This window comes from Podarcis cretensis (genome assembly GCF_951804945.1).
Source record: "Podarcis cretensis genome assembly, chromosome: 2".
NCBI classification, from domain to species: domain Eukaryota; kingdom Metazoa; phylum Chordata; class Lepidosauria; order Squamata; family Lacertidae; genus Podarcis; species Podarcis cretensis.
The window spans coordinates 122065759-122088371 of record NC_137171.1 but is presented as its reverse complement, the minus strand read 5'-3'; the positions used below and the strand labels follow the sequence as shown (position 1 = coordinate 122088371).

Genomic DNA, 22613 nt, shown 5'->3' with positions numbered 1-22613 from the left:
CCATCATCCCTTGCCACTGGTCTTGCTAGTCAGGGATGATGGGAGTTGTAGTTCAAAAACAGCTGGAGGCACAAGGTTGGGAAACACTGGTCTAGGCAACACATGGAGAACTGAATTGATGGTTGCAAAGCACCCCGAATTATTCCTGTACCATTATAATTTTATTGTATAATCTTAGAAGGTTGTAGACTGAGACGTATGTTAACATTTGAGCAGCTCCTCCATCGGTGTTGAAAACGCCTCCGTGGAGAGGGGATCAATTTTTTAAAAAAATTATTTGCATTTTCAAAAACAGGAACAGAGAGCATATTTAACCCCTCTCTCCGTTCCTCGTCCCACTTACAACTTCATACCAAATACAGCATGTATACATATACCATATGACTTTCCTGCCACACTTTTCCTGGTTCCTTTGCTTTTCTACTACTCTGCGTAATCCACATCTTTTTAATCATCCAATTTGTTATCTATTAAATATTCTCATCTATTTCAACTGCTGGATTTATACGAGACCTGCTAAGCTATGTCTTTCTCTAGACTGGTTCTTGAAATATTCAATAAGCATTATCCATTCCTCCTTATATTCCTTATATCTGTTTTCTCTTATCCTGTTCGTCAGACCAGCCAGTTCAGTACATTCAAACATTTTACACTGCCATTCTTCCTGAGTGGGTTCTATCCTTGTTCTCCACCTTTGTGCCAATAAGGTTCTATCTGCAGCAGTGGAGCATAGTTATAAACTCTTTTGTTTTTGGGGGACCTCTGTTGTTACCATCCCCAAAAGGAAACTCTCAGGTGTTTTGGGGAAAGTCTTTTTAGGTATCTTTTTAAATTCATTTTATATCTTTTCCCAATATCCCTTAATTATTTTACACGACCAACACATGTGAATAAAAGACCCCTCAATTTCATTACACTTCCAAAATATACCTTTTTCTTCTTTAGACATTTTCGCCAATCTGGTGGGTGTTAAATACCATCTGTGAGCCATTTTCATCATATAATGTTTTATCGCATAACTTGCCATAAACTTCATATTTATTTTCCACAACTTTCCCCATAATTCATGATTGATTTTGTGACCCACATCCTGTGCCCACTAAATCCTGCTAAATTTCACAAATTCCTCTTTCGTTTCCCACTCCAACAGCAGTTTATACATATTTGATAATACTTTTATATTTGTATTTAATAGGTCTTTGGTAAACTGAGACTTTTGTTCTGCAAAGCCATTTTTCCTATCTATCTTAAACAATTCATTAATGTGATGTACCTACAGTAATTGGTAACCAGATTTCTTAATTCCTCGAGATTTCTCAGTTTTGGTTCCTGTCCTGTAAGAGATAAAATTTCACTGTAAGTTAACCACTGCTTATCCATATTTATTCTTTTCCTGGTTGTAGCTTCCACTGGGGATATCCACAGTGGTGTTTTTTCTTTCTAATAAGTTTTTATACTTTTTATAATAATATTTATTAAAATTTTCAAAATTAATACAACAAAGAAAAATCAAAAAGAAAAAAAGAAAAAATCACAAAAATACAAAAATAAAAATATTTTTTTAAAAAACCCATACATTGTTTCCATTAATTGTTTTTCATTAACTTATTTCCCTGACCTCCTCATACCTCCCTTCTTTGTATTCCAATTCAAATTATTAATTCAGCAAATCCTTATCAATAAATTTTCTCTTACTTCTGGACCTTTTTTTAAAATCCTTGTCAATAATTTTTATCTTACTTCTGGACCTTTTTTTCCAAATTCTCTTAAAATATTTCAGCTGGAAACCATTTAATTTCTATCCAACATCATTCTAACATTCATTAATTTTACAATATTTCTGTAAGTAGTCTTTAAATTTCTTACATTCTTCTTCCGCCGAATTTTCCTGGTCTCAGATTCTGCCAGTCATTTCTGCCAATGCCATGTAGTCCATCATCATCTTCATCTGCCATTCTTCCAGAGTGGGTAAATCCTGTGTCTTCCAGTACTTTGCGATGAGAATTCTTGCTGCTGTTGTCGCATACATAAAAAAAGTTCTATCCTTCTTTAACACCAATTGGCCAACCATGCCCAGGAGAAAGGCCTCTGGTTTCTTCAGGAAGGTATATTTAAATACCTTTTTCATTTCATTATAAATCATTTCCCAGAAAGCCTTAATCCTTGGGCATGTCCACCAAAGGTGAAAGAATGTACCTTCATTTTCTTTGCATTTCCAACATTTAGGGCAAGTGATAAATTTTTGCAAGCTTGACTGGGGTCATGTACCACCTGTAAATCATTTTCATAATATTCTCTCTTAAGGCATTACATGCCGTAAATTTCATACCTGTGGTCCATAACTGTTCCCAGTCAGCAAACATAATATTATGACCTATGTCCTGTGCCCATTTAATAATAGAAGATTTCACCGTTTCATCCTGAGTGTTCCATTCCAACAGCAAGTTATACGTCTTTGACAAAATCTTAGTTTTAGGTTCTAACAGTTCTGTTTCTAATTTTGATTTTTCCACCTGGAAGCCAATTTTCTTATCCAAATTATATGCCTCCATTATCTGGTAATAATGAAGCCAATCTCGTACTTTGTTTTTTAATTTCTCAAAACTCTGCAATTTCAATCTATCTCCTTCTTGTTCCAAAATTTCCCAATATTTCGGCCATTTGACCTCCATATTAAGCTTTTTTCTGAGCTTTTGCTTCCATTGGTGACAACCACCTTGGGGTTTTATTTTCCAATAAATCCTTATATCTTATCCAAACATTAAATAATGCTTTCCTGACAATATGGTTTTTCAATGCTTTATGTGCTTTAACCTTGTCGTACCACAAATATGCATGCCATCCAAAAACATTGTTAAACCCTTCTAAATCTAATAAGTTTTTATACTTTCCCCATACTCTAAATAGGTTTTTTCTAATTACATGATTTGTAAAAGTTTTATATATTTCCGCTTTTCCATACCATAGGTAGGCATACACCCACTTGCACCGATTCCAAAGCTGTGACATATGTGGGAACCTTGACCATTTTTTTGCAACCCGTGACTTGCTTCAACTGGTCCCTCGAAGGATTTCCTAGAAATCACCTGATTTCCACTTCAGCCGGGGAAGAAAGCAGCCGGCAGGGGGCAGCGGAGGATCGCAAAAAGGGGAAAACGAGGAAATACAATTAGGGCCTGTTGAGAAATGGGGGAGAGTGTCTTGTGGCAGAGAGAGAGGGAGGGCAGGAAACACACACAAACACCAGTGTTAATGGAGGATGAGTAATTTCTCAGCAAAATCTGCCTCCGTTCTTCAATTCCTGTGAGAAATGTCAGTCAAGCAGCCTGAGATGCAGTCACTTGATATTCCTTTCCTAGCTTGGCACGCAAACGAAATATAGAATATTGTAACTCACCAAAGACTGTTTCCTGCACCCTCAGCCATTCATCTTATAAGTAAAAATGAAAACAAACATTAAAAATAAAAAGGCCTTGTTCTGGGAACTGCCCTGGGAATTTCCAACCTGACTCAGAGGTTGCTGAGGGAGGCAGAAGGGGGCAAAGTCCTCTGGGAAACAATCCAGCTTGGAACGGAGAAACACACCAAGGATGCTTTTATGCCCTCATCTATTTCTTAGCCTTTAAGGGGCAAGAAGACTTGTTGCTGTTTCCACACAATACCAAGAAGGGGACAAAAATAATGTCAGGAGAGACGTCCCTGCAGGCCTGGTCTTGAGAGGTGGAGAAGCCTACAAGGATCCAGTGTGGGGCTGTGGTTTGACTGGGATCTGGGAGCCTGGGAGTCCTGGGTTCAAATCCCCACACAGCCATGAAGCTCCCTCAGGGACCTTGGTCCTCCCAGGGCCATTATGAGGAGAACATGAATGCCACCTGGATAGAAATATTCATTTTTTGAAGGCATAGTTAGAGAGGAAGATGCCTTTTGCCTGCCAGAAAGGGGACCCAGGAGTCCTGGCTCCTGCCGAGTCTCCTCCCAAAGGGGACCCAGGAGTCCTGGCTCCTGCCGAGTCTCCTCCCAAAGGGGACCCAGGAGTCCTGGCTCCTGCCGAGTCTACTCCCAAAGGGGACCCAGGAGTCCTGGCTCCTGCCGAGTCTCCTCCCAAAGGGGACCCAGGAGTCCTGGCTCCTGCCGAGTCTCCTCCCAAAGTGGACCCAGGAGTCCTGGCTCCTGCCGAGTCTCCTCCCAAAGTGGACCCAGGAGTCCTGGCTCCTGCCGAGTCTCCTCCCAAAGGGGACCCAGGAGTCCTGGCTCCTGCCGAGTCTCCTCCCAAAGGGGACCCAGGAGTCCTGGCTCCTGCCGAGTCTCCTCCCAAAGGGGACCCAGGAGTCCTGGCTCCTGCCCAGTCTCTTCCCAGAGGGGACCCAGGAGTCCTGGCTCCTGCCCAGTCTCCTCCCAGAGGGGACCCAGGAGTCCTGGCTCCTGCCGAGTCTCCTCCCAAAGGGGACCCAGGAGTACTGGCTCCTGCCGAGTCTCCTCCCAAAGGGGACCCAGGAGTCCTGGCTCCTGCCCAGTCTCCTCCCAAAGGGGACCCAGGAGTCCTGGCTCCTGCCGAGTCTCTTCCCAAAGGGGACCCAGGAGTCCTGGCTCCTGCCGAGTCTCCTCCCAAAGGGGACCCAGGAGTCCTGGCTCCTGCCGAGTCTCCTCCCAAAGGGGACCCAGGAGTCCTGGCTCCTGCCGAGTCTCCTCCCAGAGGGGACCCAGGAGTCCTGGCTCCTGCCCAGTCTCCTCCCAAAGGGGACCCAGGAGTCCTGGCTCCTGCCGAGTCTACTCCCAAAGGGGACCCAGGAGTCCTGGCTCCTGCCGAGTCTCCTCCCAAAGTGGACCCAGGAGTCCTGGCTCCTGCCGAGTCTCCTCCCAAAGGGGACCCAGGAGTCCTGGCTCCTGCCGAGTCTCTTCCCAAAGGGGACCCAGGAGTCCTGGCTCCTGCCGAGTCTCCTCCCAAAGGGGACCCAGGAGTCCTGGCTCCTGCCGAGTCTCCTCCCAAAGGGGACCCAGGAGTCCTGGCTCCTGCCCAGTCTCCTCCCAAAGGGGACCCAGGAGTCCTGGCTCCTGCCGAGTCTCCTCCCAAAGGGGACCCAGGAGTCCTGGCTCCTGCCGAGTCTCCTCCCAAAGGGGACCCAGGAGTCCTGGCTCCTGCCCAGTCTCCTCCCAGAGGGGACCCAGGAGTCCTGGCTCCTGCCGAGTCTCCTCCCAAAGGGGACCCAGGAGTCCTGGCTCCTGCCGAGTCTCCTCCCAAAGGGGACCCAGGAGTCCTGGCTCCTGCCCAGTCTCCTCCCAAAGGGGACCCAGGAGTCCTGGCTCCTGCCCAGTCTCCTCCCAGAGGGGACCCAGGAGTCCTGGCTCCTGCCGAGTCTCCTCCCAGAGGGGACCCAGGAGTCCTGGCTCCTGCCCAGTCTCCTCCCAAAGGGGACCCAGGAGTCCTGGCTCCTGCCGAGTCTCCTCCCAAAGGGGACCCAGGAGTCCTGGCTCCTGCCGAGTCTCCTGCCAAAGGGGACCCAGGAGTCCTGGCTCCTGCCCAGTCTCCTCCCAGAGGGGACCCAGGAGTCCTGGCTCCTGCCCAGTCTCCTCCCAAAGGGGACCCAGGAGTCCTGGCTCCTGCCGAGTCTCCTCCCAAAGGGGACCCAGGAGTCCTGGCTCCTGCCCAGTCTCCTCCCAAAGGGGACCCAGGAGTCCTGGCTCCTGCCGAGTCTCCTGCCAAAGGGGACCCAGGAGTCCTGGCTCCTGCCCAGTCTCCTCTCAAAGGGGACCCAGGAGTCCTGGCTCCTGCCGAGTCTCCTCCCAAAGGGGACCCAGGAGTCCTGGCTCCTGCCGAGTCTCCTCCCAAAGGGGACCCAGGAGTCCTGGCTCCTGCCGAGTCTCCTGCCAAAGGGGACCCAGGAGTCCTGGCTCCTGCCCAGTCTCCTCCCAAAGGGGACCCAGGAGTCCTGGCTCCTGCCGAGTCTCCTCCCAAAGGGGACCCAGGAGTCCTGGCTCCTGCCGAGTCTCCTCCCAAAGGGGACCCAGGAGTCCTGGCTCCTGCCCAGTCTCCTCCCAAAGGGGACCCAGGAGTCCTGGCTCCTGCCGAGTCTCCTGCCAAAGGGGACCCAGGAGTCCTGGCTCCTGCCGAGTCTCTTCCCAAAGGGGACAAGGTCTCCTCTGCAGGGAGGTCTTGTAAACAAAATCTGCCCTTATTCACTTATGGGGGACACAAGATCCCTTATAGAGTCCTTTGTACCAGGTTCTCCATCGGTCGGAGAAAATAACAGAGGCCAACCAGAGAATATTGAGAAGCAAAGCAGCTAGTAAGCTTGATCTTCATTGAACTGTTGCAACAGGGTGCTCCCCTCACACACAGGAGAAGGAGGAGGGCCCAGAACCAAGGTGTGTCTGCCCTTATACAACCATAAAGGTAAAGGTAAAGGTACCCCTGCCCGTACGGGCCAGTCTTGACAGACTCTGGAGTTGTGCGCCCATCTCACTTAAGAGGCCAGGGGCCAGCGCTGTCCGGAGACACTTCCGGGTCACGTGGCCAGCGTGACATCGCTGCTCTGGCCAGAGCCAGAGCCGCACACGGAAACGCCGTTTACCTTCCCGCTGGTAAGCGGTCCCTATTTATCTACTTGCACCCGGAGGTGCTTTCGAACTGCTAGGTTGGCAGGCGCTGGGACCGAGCAGCGGGAGCGCACCCCGCCGCAGGGATTCGAACCGCCGACCTTTCGATCGGCAAGTCCTAGGCGCTGAGGCTTTAACCCACAGCGCCACCTGCGTCCCCTATACAACCATACCTTGGGTTAAATATGCTTCAGGTTGAGCGTTTTCAGGTTACGCTCTGCGGCGACCCTGTTCATATCCAGAGGTACCACTGTATAGACATTTTAAATTCCCTGCCCTGGAGTTCAAGACCACCCCTCCATACATCATACATGCACCACAGAAAGGGTGTAACCCAAGTCCACCCCCACAAGCATCATACCCACATCACAGAAAAGGCAGGCTACAACATAAATTTGAATGTTGTTTTTCCTGTCTGCCAGGTTATCTGATAATGCCTGATCTGATTGCCTTTCCTGGTAGTCTGCCCATTCCTTTGAGATGGTGATTTCCCAATTCCTGAGACAATGGGAAGGTTCCCTCATGTGCTCCCTCCTTGCCGAGAAAACATTTGGTCAGTTTGGGAGTCAAAATGGCTTCATGGCTGTTTTCCTTTGCTGCTTCAGACATGTGGTCCACATATCTATGTACTTTTTGGTTGGTGCATTTATGAACATTATATATATATATATATATATATATATATATTATTACAGAGGGAAGCGGGGAGGCTGAGGCAGCCCCACCCGGCCTGCTTGTAGGGACGGAAGCCATTTTGTGGAGGGCTGGCACTGAAGCAGAAACGGAGGGGAAATGGCTGCTTCCTCTTTCCCGAAGGGGCTGCCTCAAGCAGCTGCTTTGTTATTTGTTCATCTTCATGCCACCATCTCCCTAAATTGGTTCAAAGGTGGTTTAAAACCATATAACAAAGCTATACAGAAATGTCTAAAGTCCTGAAAAATTCTTGAAAGTCTGTGAAGAAAAAAATATTTTCCTCCTGGCTGTTAGTTGTTGTCGTTGCCCACTCCACCTTCAGAAAGAAGGGAAAAGAGAGAGAGAAAAGTCTCCACAGAGGAGACCAGGGGAGGAGAAGGAGCCTCAAGCCACCGAGGACTTTCTAAAACAAGACTAGCCCTTTGAATTGAACTCAGAACCAGACAAAGAGGCAGAGGGTCTTTTGGCCCTGGTGAGATTTGGCCCTAAATGAGCTGTGGCAGTGAAAATCCTGTCAGGTTTATCTTGTAGCAGCTGAAGCATCCCTACTGTATTGGGAAAAACAGCATATATTGCAATAATCCTGTCAGGAGGTGAGCAGAACATGGATCCTTGTGGGCAGACTATCCCTGTCCAGGAAAAACTAGATGGAGCAGGTGAAAAGTGAAGCCTAAGACGTCCCTGAGGTGACTGAGCCCATTGAGTCCCAAAAGTGGGTCCTGGAGAGCCCCCCCCCTCAAAACAGCCAGCCTCCTTCTTCACAGGGGCTTCTTTGGTTATACTGGTGAGGGTGCTTAGGTGACATCTACGGGCATCATCTCACCAGGATAGTTCAACAATGGATCCCTCAGTTAGATTTCAACCCTGGCTGGATCCAAGAATTAAAAGGGACTCAGGGATCCTGCAGACTAACCCCCCCCCCGAAACTCACAATAATATTTTGGCATCAGACAAGGGGAAATAGGGATGATAGAGATCATGCAGCTTGAGAAAAAGAGCGCTCCCCAATAATCCTTTACCTTCCGACTTCACAGCCCCCCCTCCCTTAAATCAAAGCTTCCTTGTAGCTGGGCAAGGAGCGGCCACTACTTGTCTCTCTCCTGATTTCTTGGAAAAGGCAGCAGCTTCTGTGTGTGTCCCATGCTTAGCTCAGGTTTCAAGCGTTCAGGCTTCTGGCAGTGGGATGTGGGCCAAGCACTCTCTGGGCCAAGCACCCAGCCTTGGCTCAGGGCCTTCCAGAAGAGGCTGGGCAGCCCCTGGGTCTTGCTGGCTGGGCAAAGGGGGTGTCTCTCTGTGTGTTTTGACTTCAACCCTGAGGTTCAGCCCTAGTTGCAGCACTGAGCATTTCTTTACAAGGCACACAATTAACCGCCGGAACCCCCTGCCACTAGACAGAGAGACACAGGAGAAGAGCTGGGCTGCTAGATCACCCCAAAGGGGCCCATCGAGTCCAGCATAGCGGTCTCCCAGTGGCCACCCAGATGCCCCAGTAAGGAAGCATGCAAGGAGGACGGGAGGGACACCCAGCGAGTGGGATGCTAATGCATTTACTGCCTCTGCCAGCGGAGGAAGAAGGGAGCCATCTTAGAAGCCATGCAAGGGTGTTTTAGAAAGAAGACCCAGGAGGCTGCCCTGCACTGACTCAGCCACGAGTCCGCCTCGCTCCGGATCTCACAGCCCCTCTCCCCAGTTTAGAGAGGGGGACATTCCCAGACCCCCCTGGAGAAGATGCGGGGACTGAACCTGAACCCTGGCCACCCCCCCTCCGCCCTCCCTGCAGGGCAGGACAGGAAGAGCTGCCGGGGGGGGAGGGAGGGAGGGGGGAGGGAGGCGGCGATTCCCAGCGAGGAGCTGCAGTCACTTTCTCTTTCCCTCTCCAGCCTCGCTCCCAAACTTGTGCCCCGAATTCTGCCCGGCGACTGATGCCGCCATCTGCGCGCCGATTTCTGATTGGCGGAATATTTTCCCCTCGCCCAATCCCTAGTTCCGCAGGCGGGGCAGAGGGCGGGTCTCAGAGCGGCGGAGGGAGGAGGAAAAGGGAGCTTCGTTTTGGGGGGAGATGGGGGTCCTCCTTCTCCGCTGGCCCCCCCTTATCCTGGGGGCGGCTGCCCACCTGCTGCTGCTCCTGGACTGCGCAGGTGAGGACTTTGCTCTGGGCGGGGGGAGAAAATGATCCCTTCCCAGACATCTCTTTCCCCGACTTGGGGCTTGTTTTGTATGCCGCCCGGGGCAGGGGCCGCTTCCCTCCTGGGCTCGGGGCTCAAGGGAAGAACAAGGCAAAGCTGGAAGGTGTTGGCAGGATTCATGGGGGGGGGGGGGAAAGGGACTCGCCTGTCCCGCCCCCCGCAGCTTCGGGTTGACTCTGGTCTTTCTGTCTGTCTGCCTGTCTGTCTGTCCGTGTGTGTGTGTGTGTGAGAGAGAGAGAGAGAGAGAGAGAGAGAGAGAGAGAGAGAGAAAGAGAGAGAGAGACGGACAGACAGACAGACAGATACAGTACAGGTCTTCCCTCTTCTAACCCTCTAACCCTCAGCCCCTCTGAAAACTAAGCTAAACACTCTGGAGACCAGCCTGGGGGTGGGAGCTGGACGCGTGTAGAGCTGACTTCATTGCGGGGAGGGGGGCGTCTGAATAAGGGGTCCCCACCCGCAATTCCCAGTGTTGTTGTTTTGTTCAGGAGTTCCCTTTCACTATCAACATTCACCATCAGGTTCTTCTGCTTTACCATTGTAACTCCCTCCCCCCCCCCAAAAAAAAGAAACCGCTTCCTGTTGCCGGTCAGAAATGTAGATTTTGTAAATTATGCAGGGGGCTCCCCTGTGCCCCTTTCACTACGTTTTGTACACTGTGTATCTGAAGAAGTGTACATGCACACGAAATCTTATACCCAGAACAAACTTAGTTGGTCTTTAAGGTGCTACAGGACATTTTTTAATTTTTTTAATTCGACTGCGTCAGACCAACACGACTACCTACTTGAATCTTTATTGTAAATAGTTTTTGTGGCTCTCTAATGGAAAATGATGTGAATATAATACTATCTTTAGTTTAAAAGTTGCTGGTTGCATAAAAATTCTCAAAGTAACTTACAAAGCTTTAAGAACTAAAGGGTAAGACCTGTTATTTCTCTCTTGAACCCTCTCCATATGGGGGGCTGCCCCCTCACTGTGCTACAGGGCTGGGCAAAGGGTGGTGGAGACCCCTGGTTCCTTCAGATTCCTCCTCACTTTGGGGTCTCACGTGTGACTCATTTTGTGGCTCTTTGTCTCCCGACCACTGAGCAGAACTGCCTGTGTTGTTTATCCAGATGCCACAACCAGAGGCAGCCTTGCTCTGAGCTCTTGTGGTTTGAAGTGGGGGAAGCCCCTGCCCTGCTCTCCCCCCCCATAATGTTTCCTCCAAGGGCCAGACGTGGGTCCCATCTGATCTTGCCTGAAAGGAAACCAAGCCGAAGGGATGTAGCAGGAGGGAGGTAGCAGAGTCAACACACCATCAAGGCGTATGTAATTCAGGCAAACTCATCTTGCAGGTTTACGCTTCCTTGAACTTTGTTTTCCACAGTGGATCTCCCTCAGCAGGTGGTAGATTCTACTTCCTTGGAGATTTGTTAGCAGAGGTTGTTTGGCCATCTGCCATGATTCTGCAGTCGAGATGCCAGCATCGCAGGGGGGCTGGACCCTCAGAGTCCTGTCTATGGTTTTTATTTTAGTTTTCTAGTTGTTTTGAGATGAGTCACTGGGCAAACTCAAGCGGGCTTCTTCCTCCTTGAGGGCGAAGTTGCCCAAAGTGCATTCAACACAATTTTCACAGGGTATGATGGGTCCTCAAGGACCACCTCTTTCTATATGAACCAACCCGGACCCTGAGAACATCATCTGAGGCCCTCCTTCCTGTGCCTCCTCCTCTAGAGGTCCAGAGCGTGGCAGCAATGCGAGAACAGGGCCTTCTCTGCAGTGGCTCCCCGTCTTGAAGGCTCTCCCCAGGGAAGTTCGCCTGGCACCTTCATTATACACCTTTTGACTAAGTCAGGCAAAAACAATCCCTTTTAACCAGGCCTTTGATTGATTTGATTGACATCCTTTTAAAAGTGTGGGGGTTTGGGGGGTATTGGCTTTTTTATTATTGAATATTTTGTGGTTTTATATTTTGATTTTCTTCTGTCAGCTGCCCTGAGACTTCCGGGTATAGGGCGGTATTTTCTTTAATGTCTTCATCAGCATTCATTTTGGTGAGCTTTAGAAGAAGATAGGGAATATAAAAATTCAATAAATAATAATAATTATACGTCCCATTTCTGCTACCTGAGGCAAAACAGGAATAGCCTCCTCTTCCCCTTTTAGCACTGTGCCCCTCTTCCTTTCGCCAGGGAAATGCCCCATCTCACGCTGAACTCGACTCAGCTTTTCCCTCAGAGGGGGGTGTTCTGGTGGGGCAGAAGCCCCGGGTATGATGCTGAAGGCTTATGATCAGCTCCCTCCCTCCCCAAGTCTTTGTGATCTGTTTCTGTGGGTCTCAGTTAATCTCTAGGCAGAGAATGGGACGGGTGTTGGAAGGAAGGCCTCGTCTTCACGCCCAAATCTGTGAGGCCTTTCTTGGTACTGACAGAGTCATCTTTTAAAATTGAGTTTATATCCCCACCTTCCTCCCAAAGGAGCCCAGGGTGGGAATTAAGGGGCTGCAGCAGTCTTGGGGGGCCCTCTCTGTGGGGCTCATCCTGTACCCTGTACAGCGGTGGCCCTAGAGAGGTACCATGGAGCCTTGGCTCTTTCCTCATGCGCAGAGGAGGCAAGTTCTCACAGAATCTTGTGGGGCTCTCCTGAGTTCCCAGGAGATCTTGCCAAAGCCTCCCGGAGCCCAGGAAGCAAGACCCAGGTCAGACCTGTTCAGTGCATGGCTCCTGAAGGTCAGGTGGTGGGGCGGCTCCAAGGGAGTGGCTTCACTAGGCCCGTTTCTGCAGATATGAGCCATCCCAGTCAGGGCAGACAACTCTGAGCTACCTGGACCAGTGTTCTGACCCAGGAGGAGGCAGCTTCCTCTTCTCCCACATATGGATTTTGCTTCGTCTGGTCTCCCCTCCACTCACTTCCCAGACCTGAGCCTGCTTAGCTTCCGTTCGGTGCCTGCATCCTGAGCCTTCAGACCATGTTGTGGGAGCTCTCATCAGCTTGGCGCTTGCAAGTGGGGGGCAATTCCTGCCCCCTTGGCAAAAGGGAGGGGCTGGCCTCTCTCTCCCTCACACGGAGCCTCAGAAGTGGCATGCAGAGATTTAGTACTGCCTGGCAGAGCTTTTTCTCATAATATCTCCGTGGGATATTGTTACTTTTATTTATGTCCTATCTTTTCCTTTTCCAACTCTGATTCTTAGGCTCCCTCTGCTCTGCCTCCTTTGTGTTTAAGGGCAGGTCCACAAACTCCCCCAAACCCTGCTGAACTTTGGATCTCCTAATTTAGGGCAGCAGGATTAAGCTGCTGCCTTCATCTGCAGGACCCCTAACTCTCTGCCCCCTTTTCTCTTCCTTTCCAGGCTCCACTTCTCACTCCCTGCGCTACTTCTACACAGCCGTGTCTGAGCCTGGCCAGGGGCTGCCCCAGTTCATTACTGTGGGGTACGTGGATGACCAGCAATTTGTTCAGTACGACAGTGACACCAAGGAGATGCTGCCTCGCGTCCCCTGGATAAGGAAGGTGGAAAAGGAGGATCCTCAGTACTGGCACACGGAGACTCAGATCGCTCAGGGCAATCAGCTGTCATTCAGGGAGAGTCTGCAGACTCTGTGGATTCGCTACAACCAGAGTGGAGGTGAGTGGAAGGCAGGAGAGGCACAGAGTCACACCTCTCTCTCCCCCCCATAATGTTTCCTCCAAGGGCCAGAATTGCAGGGAGGGGGCTGCTGGGAGGAAAGGCAATGGAGGGTGGGGGTCTCCACCAGGGCAGAGGCATCTCCCCTTCCCTTAATGAAGGTCTTAATGGGGGCTCGGATGGTGTGGGGTGGGGGGGAAATAGAACGAGACTTGGAGGGCAGAGACCCCCCCCCCCCAGTATGACCCTCTCTGGACCTGCACATCCTACCCAGGAAATGTCTCCATTGCCTGCGCTTCCTTCCATGCTAGGCTTGGCTCAGGCCTTCTGAGGTGGGAATCTGTCTAGTTCATTTTCCTCTGGGAGGGGAAGAGAAGGGTGGGGATCCTGAGGCTGAGACAAGCAAGCCTTGAGTTCAGGTCCTGCTTAAGGAGAAGCCAGCTGCCCAGACAGAGGTGCCGATTGGCTGACTCTTCTGACCATCACCAAGCCCCACCCTCTCCCTGGCACAGTGTTGAAAGAGAAGCCTTTTTAAGGAGCACAAATGAACTGGGTTTTTGGGGTCAGAGTGGCAAATACATGGTTAAAATAACAGGCATGGTGATCAGCTGGAGTGGAGGGGTAGACAAGAGCCCCCAAGGCCCCTACACCTCCAGTACTTACTTTATTTTAAAACTTTCTTCTGAAATGTCAAAATTCTTTTGAGACGTTAGTTGTGTGAAAGGAGCCAGTATCCTGGAAGGGTGGAGGGAGGCATTTGTGTTTAGCCCCAAAGTTGAGTGACTCCCCCCTCTAATTGCAATTTTGGAGCAGAACTTCAGAAGTGGGAGCCTCTGCTGGGTCTGGAGGGAGATCTCTATGTGATTTTGCACCTTTACCTTCCAGGCTTCTCCACTTCCTCACTTCCTAAGCAGGCTCCATGCTTCTGAACTTAACAGCACCACAACACCTTTCACAGCACTTGCCCCCTACACACGTGTAACGCCCAGAGAGGGTGCTTCAAGAGTCCTGTGCAGGAATCTCAGCTAAAGCATCCATGATAGTTGACCACTCAGCCTCTGCTTAAAAACCTCCAAGGAAGGAGATTCCACCACCTCCCAAGGGAGCCCTTTCCACTGTTGAGCAGCTCTTACCATTAATATGAATGGAGGGCAGGGACAGAGGGAACAGACCCAAATATTTCTGTTTCCTGGAACAGACACATCTAGTCTTCATGCAGCTGAAGCCACTATTCCATGTTGCAGGGACCCAAGGGGCAAGCGATAATGTCCGCACAGAAGGGGGGTGGGGAACCTGTGGCTGTGGGCCAGTCTTGGCCTGCCAGGGGGTAGGATTTGCCCCATAAGCAGAAATAAAATCCTGCTCAGTTTGGCAGGACTTCATGTTCCGGATTCAGGAGGGCATTTGCGTCAGAATGTGGCTGAAATGAAGGGCTTTCCCTGGAGATGAGGAAGAAGCAGTTTGCCAGCTTCCTAAAGTGCAGAGTGCAAGGCAGGCAGTGCCCCTTGTGCTGCAGTTCCCAAGAGGCTGTGCCCCTGCTGGGTGCTTGGAAACCCCCTCAAGGGCTTTTGAAAGGTGGGTGAGATTGACAGGCGGGCTATGCTATGATGTCAGCTTCAGCCTCCTGCCCCTTTTGGCCCCTGGGGACAACCCTGACCAGGATCTGGGCCCGAAGCCAAAGAGATTCCCCACCTGTGAGACAGAATAATGGAGGTGGAAGGAGCCTTGCCAAAGGGCTCAGCCTGAGTGTGTCCAGAGCCCTCTGGGGCCTTCGTTGGCCTTGTAGGGCTTGCAAGGAAGAAACCCAGGGGGTCAGCTGAGACCAAGCCAGCGCTGCAATGGGCAGGTCTGCTTTTCTTGCAGTGGGATCAGGCCTGGCCTGGCCTTGCAGGCTTCCTCTTGGGCTCCTGCGAATTCTGCTTCTCCCCCTTTTAAAAATGGGGATTGGGTCCCTCCTGAGCCCCTGTACCTGTCCATGAAAAATGCCCCATAAATGTCACCAAGGGGCGTCTCTCGATTCCTGATCATTTCTTGCAATTGCTTAGCTCAGAAAATCCCAAACAAATGAGATGGCCACTTCAAAGGAGCCACGGACAGCCCTGGAAATGTCATCTGATTCTGTTTAAAGACAATGTTGAAGGTACAGGTGTATCGGGATTGATCACACTTAACATCTTGAGGAAACGGGAGGGGATGAAGGAGAAAGCAATTTATTCTGAAGAAGCAATGAGACAGAGCAACTTCCCTACAAGCAAAAGCTCCATATCTAGACCAGCTGGTGGGGTTTGTGATTTGGTTTGTTATTTTCATAGGCCAACCACAAACCATTGTTTGAGTGTATAAAAAGAACTATATCATCTTGGGACATGGTATTTTAGAAGATACTGATTATTATTATTATTATTATTATTATTATTGTTGTTATTATTAAATATGTTGAGTAGTTCTAGAGGGAGGACTCCAAAGTAGCACTGTTATAATCATTCTACAGTGGTACCTCAGGATGCAAACTGGATCCATTCTGGAGCCCCGTTCGTATCCCATATGGAACACAAGACGCGATGGCGCATCTGCGTGAGTCGCATTTCGGTGCTTCTGTGCATGCACGACATCATTTTGGCGGTCTGCGCATATGTGTGCGACGAAACCCAGAAGTAATGCGCTCTGTTACTTCCAGGTCGCCGCGGAGCACAACCCAAATTTGCCTAACCCAAAGCGTATTCATCCCGAGGTATGACTGTACTTGCCAGAGGGTGTAATCTCCCTTCTCCTCCCCCTGCAGACCTTTCTGGGGCTTCTCCTGACCCCCTTAAGCTGATTTGTGGGGAGCACACGGGAAGGAGATGGGGAGAAAGCCCCAGTTGTGTGAGTGAGACTTGTTCCTTCTGGCTCCTGCTAGATTAACTGTGTTAGCTGAATCCAGCCCAGAAAAGCAGGATTTCCTTCGAGAGAAGCTGCTCTAATCCAAGGCTTTATATTCCCCAACTCAATTCAGCTGTAAGCCAAAGGCTCCTGAGGTGAAAGTGGAAGCCTAAATTACAAGTGAGAGTGTTATGTACTGAGTTGAATAGGATCCAAAATGCAGCAGTCTGATTGGTCCTAGAACAATAGGATTCAGAATGCAGCAGTCTGATTGGTCCTAGAACAATGCAGCAGTATAATTGGTCTGCAGGAGCCACCCAATCCGGCCCCAGATAGAAGTGAATCCACAACCTGATTGGCCTACAGGAGAATTCCAGAATTAGCCAATCACATGCAGCCCATTGTGTAAATAATGTATATAAAGCAGATACTTTGAGGGGACTTTCATTCCCTTCTCACCACTATGAGTTGAATAAAGAGCATGAAATCCACTCTCGACTCTGAGTATATTTCAGAGAGCAACCTGGTGTCCTGTGGGACAGCCTCTCCTCCATTGCTGAGCTCCCTCAGGCTACCCAGAAACACAAAGAGCTGTTAGGAAAACATTCTTTAAGAAACAGGTAAAGGTTCCTGGAAGCTTTCAAGAGGGTTCCAGAATTTTCTTTAGTGTGTAAGAGTGGCACTCTAGGCTTGATTGGTGTCAGCTGGAGGTGCAAATAAAGGAAAGACGTTGCAGGGTGCGCTCTTTTTCTCTCTCTCTCTCTCTCTCTCTCTCTCTCTCTCTCTCTCTCTCACACACACACACACACACACACACACACACACACTGACAACAAGGTTGGAAGTAAGACAATGTGTGCTGCTGATACTGTGAGTTTTGCTGTGTCAGGATTGTCAATTACTGGACTGAAATTATACCGTGCTGGAGAGCTAAAGAAGGAATGTCAATAGCTTGTATATAATAGTAACAGAAATGCTTGTGTGACAGCCAAGCACTAAAGAAGCTCTTGACTGTGAATTTGAGTATGACTCCTGTTCTTGTCCTCTGCCTCCGGGGAAAACTCTGCTACAAACAGTCAGAAGTGGTTTGACCGAGGTGCCACCACACAATAATAATAATAATAATAATAATAATAATAATAATAATAATAATATTTTTTTATTTATACCCCGCCCTCCCCAGCCAAGGCCGGGCTCAGAGCAGCTTCCACGCAATAATAAAAACAAGATGAATGATTACAACTTAAAAACAAAAATAAAATACAACATTAAAATAATGGAACATTAAAATATTAAAATGTAGCCTCATTGCAGGAGGAGAAGGAAAAGAAAAAAGAAAGAGAGGGAGGGAGGGAATCAAATTGGCTCCAAGCCAAAGGCCGGACAGAACAACTCTGTCTTACAGGCCCTGCGGAAAGAAATCAGACCCTGCAGGGCCCTGGTCTCATGAGGCAGAGCATTCCACCAGGCTGGAGCCAGTGTTGAAAAGGCCCTGGCTCTGGTTGAGGCTAATCTAACTTCCTTAGGGCCTGGGATCTCTAGGGTGTTGCTATTTATGGACCTTGAGGCTCTCCGTGGGGCATACCAGGAGAGGCGGTCCCGTAGGTACGAGGGTCCTAGGCCGTGAAGGGCTTTATAGGTCAAAAGCAGCACCTTAAATCTGACCCTGTACTCCACCGGGAGCCAGTGCAGCTTGAAAAGCACTGGGTGAATATGCTCCCATGGCAAAGACCCTGTGAGGAGCCTTGCTGCAGCATTCTGTACCCGCTGGAGTTTCTGGGATGTATTTTGCACTGTATTCTGGGACATGGAGGGAGTTTCAAAAGTTCATGTCACCCCTTTCTCGCTGTTCAATCTCGTCTTGAACCACCACAAAGAACTCATAATCCACCTGCTCTCAGCAGCCAGAAACACCATAACCAGACACTGGAGAGACCTGTCAGGAGTAAGCATGGACCAATGGTACCAAAAAGTATGGGAAACAGCCCTACTAGAAAAATTAACCAATAAACTGAAACTGGCACGGGGACAAATAGAAGAAGACGCGTTCACCCCGGTATGGCTCCCCTTTATCACATACACAGCCCAACAGGACAATGACAATAATACACCAACAGCATACAAATCAATATGGCTAACCTGATCCAAAACACCCACCCACCCCACTCACACACGAAAACAAAGATCACCACAGCCAATCACAAGCAAACAATAACACCCTAGGCCAACGCCAACCTCTCTCACCACCAAAGGAACACAAGTGAACAACGCAAGCACGCTGACACCAAACTCTACATACATTAAACATAATAGAAACACCGCCACCCGACCCCACCCCTATCCATCTTCCCTCTCTCCACCCCCCCTTTCTTTTCTTTTTTTTCTTCTCCCCCTAATGCCTCAACAAATGAAATGGATTTGTAAAAATGTTACAAGAAAAAAAAAATACACGAGGCACTACACTTCTGTAAAACAAGAAAATCCTTAATAAAATAAAAAACTTTCTTTAAAAAAAAAATCTCGTCTTGAACCTGTTGCGCAATAAACCTTGGATCTCTGCATTTTGCTCCTGTCCAGCTGAGCTCATTTTCTTCCGCAGGGACCCGCGGACACTTAGTCCAACGAGCTGGGTGGCAGTGTAGCCCCGCACCCAGATTTTAGCCGTAACAGTGGATGAGCCTTCAGAAAGATACAATGCGGGTTGATTCTTCTCCCCTCTGACTGCTGCCTCTTCCCTGAGTCTAAGGCAAATAAATCCTTTTTCCTGGGCTCTTTTGCTGATGGGGGAGGGGCTGCTCTGACCCCCCCTGACCTCCTGGGTCTCTTCTGGTCCTTCCAGGGATCCACACCTATCAATACATGTACGGCTGTGAGCTGAGCTCAGACGGGCGCAAAGGAGGCTATAGGCAGTTTGGCTACAACGGGAGAGACTTCATTGCCTTCGACAAGGAGACCCTCACCTGGACGGCAGCCGAGATGGAGGCCCAAGCGAGCAAGAGGAAGTTGGATCCTGACTTGGCCCTGAACCAGTACCTGAAAGCCTACATGGAGGAGGAATGCATTGAGTGGCTGCAGAGATACCTGGACTACGGGAAGGAGACTCTGCTGAGGACAGGTGAGTGGGGGCAGTGGGGTGGGCAGGGTGGGCAGTGGGGCAGTTTCCCTTCAAGCTCCCCTCCCCCCCTTAACAGTCTTCCTTTCTGGACCAAACAGCAAACACTTTTCTTGGTGGTGGCGGCAGAAATAAGTTTGGGACTCTGGGAGGAGAAAAGGGGTCACTTCAGAGCATGATTTCGGGGGGGGGAGAGATGCTTAAAAACAGCCCCCCCATGCCTCTTTGGCTAGAATAAGGGATGGCAAAAGACAAATGGGGGAGGGGCATAAAGAAACAGCAGGGAAGGAGCCAGGAAAGCAAAATGCATTTTAAATTACCGGTAAGTTAAAAAAGAAAATTGAAATGGACAGATTTGAGGCGGGATACAGAAAAACCTTTTGCCTTTACACTTGGATATGTACCTGTGGGGAAAGTCTTTAAAAGTAATTAACCCTTTTTAAAAATAGAAAATGTGTAGGGAGCCCATAAAATATGGATGCAGCCCCCTCACTAAGTCTGTAGGTTAGCCACTCATGGCCAAGAAGCAGAAAACCTGCACATAGTGAGGGAGTATGGGCATTCCCTCTTCTACCTTCTTATATTTTTTATTTGTGATGAATTTTACTTTTTCCCATGGAGAACATTCAGAAGTGTCATCTTCCCAATCCCACCCCGTGCTTTCAAATGCACCCCGTGCTTTCCACTCTTCTGCCTTCAGGAATCTGGCACAGGGGCCAGTCACATTATCCAGTGTTTTGACTTGTTTTCTTCCTGTCTCTCTTTACTAGCTTTGCGAAAATGAAAAGTAAATAAAAATGAAATAATTCTAGCACCCTCCCTTTTTGAGGCCTGACCCATAGGTATTAGCCGTGCTTAGAGAGATCTGAGCAAATTCATCTATGCGGGCCTGGTGATAATTCACCCCAGAGACACTGAGCATATTTGTTGAGGCTGAGGGTTTTAACCCAAAAGCCACATGGAAGCGTTTTCAAGGGTGACAACGTGCAAAGGAGGCTGGGAATCATCCTCTTTGGGACGGAGGTTCTGCTGAGGTCAGGTGAGGGGGTGGGGTGGGAAGGGGAGGTCTTGTTTGGGGTTTCTGTGGGGAAAGGACTTTACCTTCCTTCCTTCATGCTCCCCCCAGCAGAATCACATCCCCTTCTAGACCCAAGCTAACCAGTCCAGGCACTGAAAAGCGAGTGGGACCCTGGAACAGCCCCTTCAGACAACAGCTACCCAGGGAGCCAGTTTTTAAACAAGGGTTACATTCTGCAAATCGTGCCTAAAGCCAAAGTCGTGTATAGTCAAAATACATTGGATTCAAGGGCTATTGGGTTTGCCAAAGTCTCCCTGTACGCCCACCCGCTTCCCACAATCTTTTGGTTTTTACAATATTTTTTGCCAAGTCTGTAAAGCTGTATGTGCACAAGTTAAATGTGCATAAGTTGCTGGCTTACTGGGCCTCCTGGTCTGCCATTTCCACTCCAGGGGAGGCTGCCAAGCAGAAGGGAGATGGGTGTTGGGATACTGCCAGGGAGATAAAGCCCATCATGGCCCCCACGTTGCCTCCGGACGATCCATCGATCTCCCATAGATACAGTATCAGCAATTAGCGACACGAGCTCCAGAAATAGCTTGCCACATTCCAGAGCTGATGCACGCTCTATCAGCAGAATTCGCACAGCGAAAGATGCACGCAGGGGAGCATTATTTAGAAGTTTATTCAGCGTTGGTCAGAACAAAGAAAAAAACATGACTGCCTGCTTCGGTCTGCTCAGGCACAGAGAGAGAAACGAAAGCAATAGAAAACATAAACTTCCTGTGAACAGGAAATACGCAGACTCTGTGACTCACAAAGCCTGCTCCCTTTTAAGGTGGAACGGAAATATCCTAACATCGGGCCCTTTCCAACCTCAAGGGACCATTTCAGGGCAGGCGGGAGAACTAGAAAGGAGCTCTGCTTTCCCAGGGCTCTTGGCTTTGTTCACTAACTATGGAGCTGAAAAGTCCTGAAAAACAGAGCAGCGAGTCCAGGATTTCTTCCCCCTCAAGAGAGGAACCAGGATCAGCCTGAGCTGCCCTCAGTTCATGACTTGCAACTTGGAAGGATCTGAATGAATCCCGCCATTGGGGACCTGGTGAAATTTGCCCCCTCAGCCTAGAAGCAGCTTCCTGGGACAATCTTGGAACCACAAGTTGTCATGTTTCAGTAGTGTTAGAGCTTTGCAAGATGACAAATTAATTTAATTTTTACCCAGCCCTCCATCCCAAAGGAGTTTGCTTTGGCAAACAAAGGATAAAACATCTAAAAACAGTTGCAGCATAGACACTGACGGGGGAAGATGCCAAGGGAGGTTGAGGAATCCCATTTATTCGCAGTTCTTTTTAATTTCTGGAGATGTGAGATTCTGACTAGCTTGCCCCTTGGGTCCCTGCTCCTCTGCTCTTAAAAAATACAGGATTCCTCCAGGCTCCCGTTGTGGATGTCTCTCTGTTAACCCCAATGCGGCCCTTTTTGCAGAGGCTCCGGTGGTGAAGGTGACCAGGAAGGCAGACTATGACGGCCTGGAGACCCTCGTTTGCCAAGTCCACGGCTTCTACCCCAAGGAGATTGAGGCCAACTGGGTGAAGGACGGGGAGGTCTGGCAGGAGGGCACCTCCCGAGGATTGGTCGCCCCCAACTCGGACGGGACCTACTATGTCCTGCTCAGTGTCCAGATCGACCCCGAGGAGAGGGAGCGCTTCCGGTGCCGCGTGGAGCATGACAGCCTGGAGAAGCCTCTGGACGTGGCCTGGGAGGAGGAGCCTGGTGAGAGACAGACAGACAGACAGGAGGGGAAGGGGTGGGCTCTGGGAGGGGGGTTTCCACCCAACTCCTCCCTTCAGCAGCAGCACAGCTCAGATGGGGAACCCCAGTTGGATCCTGTCTGTGTCTCTGGAGGGAAGCACCTGAATCGGAATCTGTAGATTTCGACAGAGATGCAGCCTTTTCTGGCAAGTGTCTCATAGGCCTTGAACTCAAATTGGATGTTGTAGGGAAAAACTGGCCATCACCTTCTTGCCTTTAAGCCCAAGTAGTTGTGATGTCACAGAATGTGGACACTTATTTTACTTCTTCAAAATCAAATTTACTCACAGTCACTGTGACTGAAAAAGGGGCAGTGAACTTAAAAGAGGGAGCCCGGGACTGACTGCACAGTGAAAAAGATTCTCACTTGCTCCTCCTCACACTCGCGCTAGAAAAACTGATACTCATCTCCACTCCACCCAACACACCGCTGGGAAGAGCAAGAAGGGTTTTTTAATAACGCTCGTCTCTCACACACCGCCAGGGAAGCTGTGCCTGCAGGAACCAAAGCAGAATGTCTAAGAGCAAGACTCTCTTTTCCCCTGCAGGAGCGCATGCAGGCACACACCTCCCCACCCACACCCCAGACTCTCTTTCTCACAGACAGGCAAGCGAGAATTATGGAAGTGGCCCTTGAGCCAAAGACTCACACAGCAGGGGAGAGGGGACCAGGGCTCACTCACTAGCGCTACGGACTTCAGAGATTCCACCCAAACAAAAAAACC

The 22613-nt window shown here is 49.6% G+C and overlaps 3 protein-coding genes across 6 annotated transcripts in view; all 3 read left to right on the top strand.

The window, feature by feature from the left end:
- Positions 1–22613, top strand: part of LOC307208848 (major histocompatibility complex class I-related gene protein-like) — an 81319-nt gene that overhangs the window by 55084 nt on the left and 3622 nt on the right. The gene's annotated exons all lie outside the window — the stretch shown is intronic.
- The window catches only part of LOC307208732 (major histocompatibility complex class I-related gene protein-like), a 92270-nt gene continuing 77028 nt past the window's right edge, over positions 7372–22613 (top strand). For all 4 annotated transcript variants that reach the window (XM_079963637.1, XM_079963635.1, XM_079963636.1 and 1 more), the window contains exon 1: positions 7372–7480. In XM_079963637.1, the coding sequence (XP_079819763.1) occupies positions 7387–7480 (94 nt within the window). In that variant the 5' untranslated portion in view covers positions 7372–7386. The remainder of the gene's footprint in view (positions 7481–22613) is intronic.
- The window catches only part of LOC307208843 (H-2 class I histocompatibility antigen, Q10 alpha chain-like), a 54743-nt gene continuing 41395 nt past the window's right edge, over positions 9266–22613 (top strand). Inside the window, exons 1-4 of the mRNA XM_079963842.1 lie at positions 9266–9425; positions 12809–13084; positions 18786–19061; positions 21562–21883. Of these exons, the coding sequence (XP_079819968.1) occupies positions 9347–9425; positions 12809–13084; positions 18786–19061; positions 21562–21883 (953 nt within the window). The 5' untranslated portion in view covers positions 9266–9346. The remainder of the gene's footprint in view (positions 9426–12808; positions 13085–18785; positions 19062–21561; positions 21884–22613) is intronic.